The following is an 8,649-nucleotide window of genomic DNA, read 5'->3' on the forward strand; positions in this document are numbered from 1 at the left end:
TTATTAATAGAAATTCATATTATTATATTTTAAGACAAAAATATTTTTATATAAAATATTTAAATATAAAATTATTTTTTTAAATGTAAAAATATATTTTTTTAAACTCATCCAAATAAGTCTTAAAAAAAAAGGTAATGATAAGAAATAAATCAACAGGTGAAATAATGCCAAAAATGATTCAAATTAAGTACACAAAGAATCAGCAGAAAAGAGAAAATCCGTATCTCATAATACTGAGCTTTATTTATATAATTATTATTTATTTTTGTGTGTCTGTCTGACACTGTGTCTGGTCCAGTTTGCAGGCTTATAGGTGACAATAGCGTAAAATAGAAATAGAAATGCGAAGTGAATACACTCTTCTGACACATTCTGCTCCTAATTAAAAGACCTCCCCAAAACAACGCACTACTCTTCTTCTCTGCTTATGAGGTTCCTTTCAAGCAAAGCTTTTTTGCTTTAATGAACTCTACCTAGCTTAGCTACCCTCTTTCTTCAACACTATATAGCTAGATAATTTTAAGTATCATCTTCAAAATCTTAATTAATGTGTAATTTGATCGTTCTTAATTAAATTAAGCTAAACTTTCAATCGCATCAACATCCCATCCTAGAACAAGAACAACTGAATCGATATATGATAAATAAAAAGTTTATAGCCAGCTATTTTTGTCATCATCACCGATTTTATGAATAAGCTTTTACATTTTCTTAGAGAATATATGATTATGGTGGCATATAATATTGAAGTTAACGTATATGTATATCCATGTATTTCACAGACTTTTGCAGGTTGTAGAGCCAGAAACACTGAAAACCTCAGAGCTCACAGTTATATATACAAAGCCTAGAGAGAGAGAGAAAGAGTATCAATCATATACTCTATAGTACTCCGTATTTTATGCCTTGAGTTGTGTGGCCCCAACTACAATCTACCGGCTCTTTTTTTTTTTATATAGAAGTAAAAGTAGTGATATATCTTAATATTATAATTTTTGATATTTTTTAAAAGTGTAGAAGATACATAAATTGGAGAGTCAGATTTTTATATTTCAAATTTTTTAATTTTTTTTAATAGAAAATTCTTAGTCCAATTTCTGTTTTCTTACAAATCCCTCGATCTGATGTCTGTATCCTCATCAATCAGACGATCCGATTTTTAACGATTCCATATTTGAGAATAACACTTCATTAATCCACATTTTGAAAAAACACTGTTACTACTCCAATATCAAAAACAAAATCTGCAATCTACCACCCAATACAACAAAACTTTTAGGAAAATTATATTTTACTAACATGCATAACAATTTTTAGATTAAATATTAAATATTCTTTTAATATAATTTTTTATAAGGTTTAAAACTTATTATGAATTTAAATTCTAAACTCTAATAATTATCATAAATTAAAATAAAAATAAGAACAACACAGTATATATAATAATTGAATTCATTAACATATAGTGAGTAGCAGTAGAAAGTAGAAACTAGAAACTAGAAAGGAAAAGATTGAGCTGGTTATTGAAGTGTGTGAGCTTGTTGGGAAACTCAATTCCCAAGTCAGTATTTTATATTTTATATTTTAATATATATTTAAATTAGTAACTAATTTTATTATATACTTAACATAATTATTTTTTCAGATAAATTAAATAAATTTTAATTTTAAACATTATATCACAAATTTATACACTTATTCGAATATACACACAATTATATAGATTTTTTTTATTAATTCTAATACATAAGTTTTTTTTGGTTTCCCACAGTATCTCCAACCTGATAGGTCAAGAATTAATCCGTCGCGGTACTGAACTCCATTTAAGGGTTTGTCGCTGACCAATAGATTACTGTATGCACAAGGTATGATTCGAATTCTCGACACTTGTTTAATTCTAATACATAAGTTAAATCCATGTCTTAACCCTCAGCTTTATAGAAACCAACAAATCTAAATTTTTGTGAAGCCCCATTTGTATGCCAGGCACTAGTTTAGATTTCATTCTTATGGCCCATCGCGCAGCGGAACAAAAAAGAAACTGAATTAACTAAAAGGAGGATTTTCTTTGTTTCATATGTTACTGAAAAAAATTAAAGCCTAATATAAGAGATAGTTACTTGAGTTATTTAAATATGATATTTAGATTTATTTTTCACTAACCTTCATCTAATATCCAAAGCTAAATCTGAAAATGAGTATAATAACGTGAATCTGAGACACTGTTATGAAGATTTAGTAGGCTTTAAATACAAATAGGAGGTGTAGTCATTCGTAAAGGTACATCAAACCTTTTCAATTTTTGATGACTACACTCTCTCATCTTCATCTTCATGCTTGCTTTCGTAGTAAACTAAACAGAGATGCAAAGATTCAAGCCAACAACTGAATCACCACCATCACACTATTCTCACTCCCTCTTCCACCTTCGGTACTTGTTTCTTCTTCTTCATTCTATGAAGCAACCAACCAAGCAACAACTACTCATTCTTTTCAGTGTTTTTGAAACAGGGGAGATGACACTACCACAACTCCAAATCCAACAACGCGTTTAACTGATTCTGATCTTGCCGTTGCTCTTGTATTTCAACAACAGCACTATCACCATGCCTTTGATTTAACCTCAAGTTACTCTCTTTCTCACTCTCTTATCTCTCACTCACTCACTCTCTTATTTATCAAGCATACCTTATCCTCTGCATTATTTTACTATTATTTTCAGCTTCTCCTCCCTTCACTGCCAAGTTCAACAATGTTGCTGTTGCCTCAAGTAACTTGCAGTACGGGACATTCAACAACGTATGAACACACTCACACACACTCTCTCTCTTGTAGTTGGATTTCGAAGAACCTTATCTGAAATGTTGTGTTTCTATAGAACCTTGCTTCTTCAGGTTGTTACGTTGAGACAGGGCAACAGCAGCAGCAGCAGCATATGTTCCAGCAGAAGGGGCATTTTGAGACTCGGTCTGAATCAGCCATGGCTGACAATAGTCAACAGACCGATGATGCTTCCACTGATATTGACACCGATGATAAAACCCATGTACCTCTCTAAATTCCTCTGTTTACACAAACAAGTGCATGTTTTGTTTATTCTTTTGAATCTTACATGAGTGTTTCTATTTCTCTCCTCAACTGTGTGTAGTGCAATAATAGGGCTGGGAATGGGGAACTTGTAGTTGTGGACTCCAATGATCAAACTAAGCTTAAACATGAGGATCAGAAGGTTTGTTTCATTGTTTGTGTGCTACTTCTTCTGCTTACTATTTCAATTTCTGTTTCATTGGTAGTACTGATTCTTACATTTTTGTATAAACATTTTTCTAGACTCTTCGTAGACTGGCTCAGAATCGCGAGGCTGCTAGGAAGAGTCGATTGAGGAAGAAGGTAAATTAAGTAATTGATCCCAACCTGATATGTTAGATTGCTCAATTAAGCCCCCAACCATTGAATGATTGATATGTGTTGGTTTTTCAATAGGCATATGTGCAGCAATTGGAGAATAGTAGAGTTAGGCTTGCACAATTAGAGCAAGAACTTCAACGCGCACGTCAGCAGGTCTTAATTTGATTGTAGAGATTGTACTGTTTAATATGGTTTTGTTGTTAGTTCTGCTTACCATTATGTCCATGGGATGCTGTTTCCTTTAGGGTGTATTTGCTGCAACTGGAACTGTGGGGGATCATGCTCGCGCAGTTGTTGGAAATGGTAATGTTTATAAATAAGCCAGAGAATGTTTATCTGAGTTGTGACTGATCTTGTTGATGTCTTGTGGAACAAAATAAAAAATTGTTAGGTTTGTGTATTTTCTATTCTAGGTTCCCTTGCATAAAACTAAATAATCACTGAATGATGATTAGGCTGATGGTTTAGTTATGAAGAGCTAGATAGAATACTTGTTGCCAAGTTCAATGAGCTTCGAAAATTAATCTCTTGGTTTGAAATGTTCATATTTTAGGTGCCTTAGCATTTGATATGGACTATGCGCGTTGGGTCGATGAGCATCAACGTCTGATTAGTGACCTAAGATCAGCCGTAAATTCTCAAATGGGTGATAATGAACTGAATCTTCTTGTTGATGGTGTCTTGGCACATCATGATGAACTATTTCGGTTAAAAACCATAGGGGCCAAGGCAGATGTATTTCACATACTTTCCGGAACATGGAAGACACCTGCAGAAAGATGCTTCATGTGGCTAGGTGGATTCCGTCCATCAGAGCTTCTTAAGGTGATTGATCATCCATAGAATTGCTCACTTGTGCTTTACCTTGTGCCGAAAGCTATCTATGACATTTGTTTGTTTCAATATTCAGATAGTTAGAAACCACCTCGAGCCCTTAACAGATGAGCAATTGATGGGAATTTATAATTTGCAGCAGTCTTCTCAGCAGGCAGAGGATGCTTTATCCCAAGGCATGGAAGCATTGCATCAATCTCTTTCGGAGACGCTTTCCTCCACCTCCTTAGGTCCTACCAGTTCTGGAAATGTTGCTCAGTACATGGGCCTAATGGCAATTGCAATGGGCAAACTTGCCACACTTGAGAGTTTTCTTCACCAGGTAGATGAATGAAACTTCATTACATAAATAATTGGATTGTATATTGCTAATTCTTATTCCTCCATTCAAAGAATGTTACCATGCAATGTGTTCTAAGTTCTAACATGATCTTTTTGTTAGGCTGACCTTTTGAGGCAACAAGCACTGCAACAGCTGCAACGAATTTTGGCGACACACCAAGCCGCTCGCGCGCTCTTGGTCATAAACGATTACATCTCTAGGCTTCGAGCGCTTAGTTCATTATGGCTAGCCTGTCCTAAAGAGTAGGAACTGACATAGATATGTATAGTTTGCAACCACCTTTGTAATGCTGGTTTCCTAAGCTGATTTGGTAGTTCTGTAGTAATAGGTAGTTGGTGATGAGTTGTTTCCACCCTCAAAGCAAAAAGTAAATGGTTTATAGTTTGGCCACAATGTCAACAATCTCAAATTTTAATTGCATTGATCTGACAATCTTTCTTGAATTTTTGAAATGCTCTTGGATATAGTTCACAGGTTCAAGCTTACCCAAACAAATAAAAACCAAGAAAACTTAAAAAAAGTTTGCTCTGAATATAGTTATATCAGTACTAAGATGATATTAACACATTTTACAAATATATATTCTCCACAAATCTGTTCCAATAATGGTATGATCTGAACATAGATACCATCAAGTTGAACAATAATATTTACAAGATGAATGAAAGAAACTTTTCACATACTTTTCTTCCCTTTTTTGCACCTTCTCTTTTCTAAATATTCCTTACACTAATTAAATCATGTGAGCTGTATCATAAGTAAGCTACAATCTTCACTTTCAAAAGACATAAGATTCTTCAATCCTTATTATTCACCACAGGTCTATAGATTCTTCTTCTGCCGTTGTTCATTCTTCCTGCCAAGATTCAAAAAGTACCAATACCATTAAAGATTAGATTAAAGTATTAAAACTTTCCTTTAAAAAAATTTACTTTTATCATCTATCTTTCTAAAGTCTAAACCAGTAAAATAGAAAAGAAAAGAAAAGAAAAAGGTACCTGATCTTTTGTTTTTGCTGCATGGCACTTGTGGAATGAACACACCAGTCCCTTTTCCATGCTTCCACAAGTTCACTAGCCAAACCGGCGGTGCCGGTGCCGGTGCCGGCAACCGTCCGGCGGCATCTGATTCCCAGCAACATAAACTGCCAAAGCCACTGTTTAAAGAAAGTGATGCTGCAGCTGGACCAACACCATAAACCAACCTATTTGAATCACCACCACCATGGTTATTAATCTTGCAGCATGTTTTCTCTATCACATCCTCATTTTCTTCACTTGTTAACAGCAAAATCTGCCTCCTAATCTCAGCATAGAAACTATCATCATCATTCTCTGCCTCAAAAACAACACTAGCATTTGAATTCATCTCCATCTCCATATAGTAAGTAATAACTTGAAAACAAAGTGGATGCTGAAGTTTATGTATATATATGGAGGAGTAATTAGAAATAAAAATAAAAAATAATTTAGTTGTCAGTGTATTGGGTCCATGAAGTGTTAATCTAATCTAAAATAGTGTCCAAATTGGAAGAATATGTCCATTTTCGTACGTTAGCAAATGTCACGTACTTTAAATATTTGATGATGATATAGTCACTGAATCTATAATCCAAATCAATTGGTTCGCAAGGTATTTGGCGGTTACTTTCTTAGTGACATTTAATGGTTGTGATTCATCCACATCAACATCAACATCAACCATAACCTGTGTTTTGGGGTTACCATTAAAATATCAATTTTATGCGTTGTATTAATTAATGATACTTGTTTTGTGTTTTAAGCAATAACAATTAACAACACGTCAATTATGAGTATCTTGTTGGTGTTGGATCACTTATAATCTTATAATTATAACTGACAATAAAGGGTCAAACTTGTATATCCTAATGTGTGGATTGATTAATCAACATCTACTTCATTTGGGATGCTCTTTTATGGTAGTAATAATTAATTTCATTTTGGTAACATAATAAAGGAACAGGATTACATCTTATATTCATATCCGTGACTTATGCGAAATATCCAATATTTCATCATTAGCCCATGGAAATTACTATTATATCTATTATAGTAATCAAGTGCAATCTTAAAAACATAATAATAAATGTCTCAGATTCCTAACATGATTATCCATTGCTTCAAGTCACTGGTATCATCAGTCCATCACTTAATAAACATTACAATTTAATTTAGCTTCATTATTCATTATTGATATGGACAGCTCAATGTTTTATTAATTCTAATTTTTTTTTATCAAGGACGTTTAATCTAAAGTTAATTAAAAATAAAAGAAAAGAAAAAGCTTCTTTAGGATGATAAGGATGTGTGCTTTCATTAATATTGCAAATTATGATCTTCCTATATGTATATCTTTCATAGATAGTTTCTTAATCTCTGAGAAAACATTATCTAGCAAAATTAGGTTTTGGTTTGTATGCATGTGTTATGATGTAGAATAATTGACACAACTATTATTGTCATATACAAGTTTAATCACTAATTTGTTAGCTTCATCTATTTTCTTTGTATCTTTACAACTAAACTTGGAAGCAAATGATCGGAATAATATTTTTTTCAATTATTTATATGATGATCCAAAATGTGGGGTCCAGATCGCAACACATCTTTGCTTTGCATGTTTGGGATTCCACATGCCAGAGAGAAATGTCGGCTGAAGATTCTTTCATTATCTCCAATTTTCTTTTTTTGGTGAACGAGCCCCCTTGTATTTGGACGGAACATCGTTTTTGTTGTAGCTAGTTATCGCCTGTTTTGGGCGAGGCTATCGGTTAGAGATTCTTTGGGCATTTCCCTTTGTGGCCCATCAACTATCATTCTTCTTGGGCTTTGGATAACAGCATCCAACACAAGAGAGAATAGAACAAAGTAAGAAAATGGGCATGCAAGGTCTTGGTCTAGTAGTCATCATGTATGTCTTGTAATAAGTGCATTTGGATTCAAAATTTGATTAGGTCAAATAGTGGATAAGAGTATGAAATTTTATGTAGTGTTTGAAAGAGAGACTGAGACTAAGATAAATTTTAGTATTATGTTTGGTGTAAAAGTGTATAGGATTGAGTTATGTCTCAGTATCTTATTTGGTTTGAAATAAAAATAAATACTAAAATATTATAAATTACTTAAATAATCCCTTTCTCAACCTATGTCAAATTTCACGAAACTTCACTCTCTTTCTTCCTTGTACTCGAAGAACTGAGCAGCAAGGACACAAGCCGCCTGTCAACCTCTTCGTCGGCACCGCTGTTTACGCCGGTATAAATGACTCTCCCATCGAGCCTAGCGCATCGCAGCATCTCCAAAACTTCTCAATCGCGCCACCAAGTATTCCGCAAAGTCGTCTGTTTGGTGTTCTTTGCCATCTTTGCATCTACCTCACTACTGTCGCTGTTGTTCTTTATCATGTTTGCTCTTCACTTTGGAGTCGTGTCTCTACTCTGCTCTCTTTCTCTTAATCTCTACTTTCCTCTTTCGTTTGTCACATATCACCAAATTTGGGGGTGTATTTTTGTCTAGATGATTATATAATCCTTAATTATAATTGGATTAATAACTTTGTATGCTAATTTTCAAGATTTGCTCAAGCTCAGATTCGCTTGCTGGAGCTACGATGGCGATGACGCAACAGTGGTCCTGATGATGAGAAGATGAACAAGTTAGAAGCTGCGAAAAAGTAGCCCTAACTGGATTTACACAAAGGATAAATTTGGAATTAATTAATTAGAACGAATATATTTTGGTCATAAAATATTATTTAGATTTCAGTCTCCGTTCTAAAAAATTTTAATTTTCTGTATTTCTATTTTTTGGAGGTATTAAAATACTAAAATTTTGGAAATAGGAACAGAAATTTTAGTATCAATCTCTAAGCCAACAAATATAATACTAAATTTCAGTCTCTCAGTTTCCGTCTCAATATCTCAAAATAAATGCTATCTTAGGTATATTGTGTGACTATGTAAGTGAGTTTACAATACTTAAAATTGAGAGCTCTCTGATTCATTTAACAAAAAAAAAAAGAAAATAAAAAAATACTTTCTC

At 33.5% G+C, this 8,649-nt stretch overlaps 2 protein-coding genes across 5 annotated transcripts; one reads left to right on the forward strand and one right to left on the reverse strand.

The window, feature by feature from the left end:
* On the forward strand, positions 2,179 to 5,382 carry LOC107616693 (transcription factor TGA2.3-like). Of its 4 annotated transcripts, none has more exons than XM_021111028.1 (11): positions 2,179 to 2,434; positions 2,515 to 2,630; positions 2,726 to 2,802; positions 2,882 to 3,049; positions 3,152 to 3,232; positions 3,334 to 3,393; positions 3,487 to 3,564; positions 3,657 to 3,714; positions 3,965 to 4,236; positions 4,388 to 4,567; positions 4,688 to 5,382. In XM_021111028.1, exons 1-11 carry the CDS (start codon positions 2,367 to 2,369, stop codon positions 4,832 to 4,834), a joined length of 1,305 nt encoding a protein of 434 aa, XP_020966687.1. In that variant the 5' UTR covers positions 2,179 to 2,366; the 3' UTR covers positions 4,835 to 5,382. The 4 variants fall into 4 exon arrangements, with proteins under 4 accessions (XP_020966687.1, XP_016174123.1, XP_016174122.1 ...); XM_016318637.2 differs by having other exon boundaries at positions 2,182 to 2,434; positions 3,499 to 3,564; positions 4,322 to 4,567; XM_016318636.2 differs by having other exon boundaries at positions 2,184 to 2,434; positions 4,322 to 4,567.
* Positions 5,103 to 6,138, reverse strand: LOC107616871. The gene is made up of 2 exons (XM_016318767.2): positions 5,587 to 6,138; positions 5,103 to 5,444 (listed from the first exon to the last, which is right to left on the reverse strand). The coding sequence occupies exons 1-2, from the start codon at positions 5,966 to 5,968 to the stop codon at positions 5,386 to 5,388; spliced, it is 441 nt and encodes a 146-aa protein (XP_016174253.1). The 5' UTR covers positions 5,969 to 6,138; the 3' UTR covers positions 5,103 to 5,385.

This window comes from Arachis ipaensis, chromosome B09 (assembly GCF_000816755.2).
Source record: "Arachis ipaensis cultivar K30076 chromosome B09, Araip1.1, whole genome shotgun sequence".
NCBI classification, from domain to species: Eukaryota; Viridiplantae; Streptophyta; class Magnoliopsida; order Fabales; family Fabaceae; genus Arachis; species Arachis ipaensis.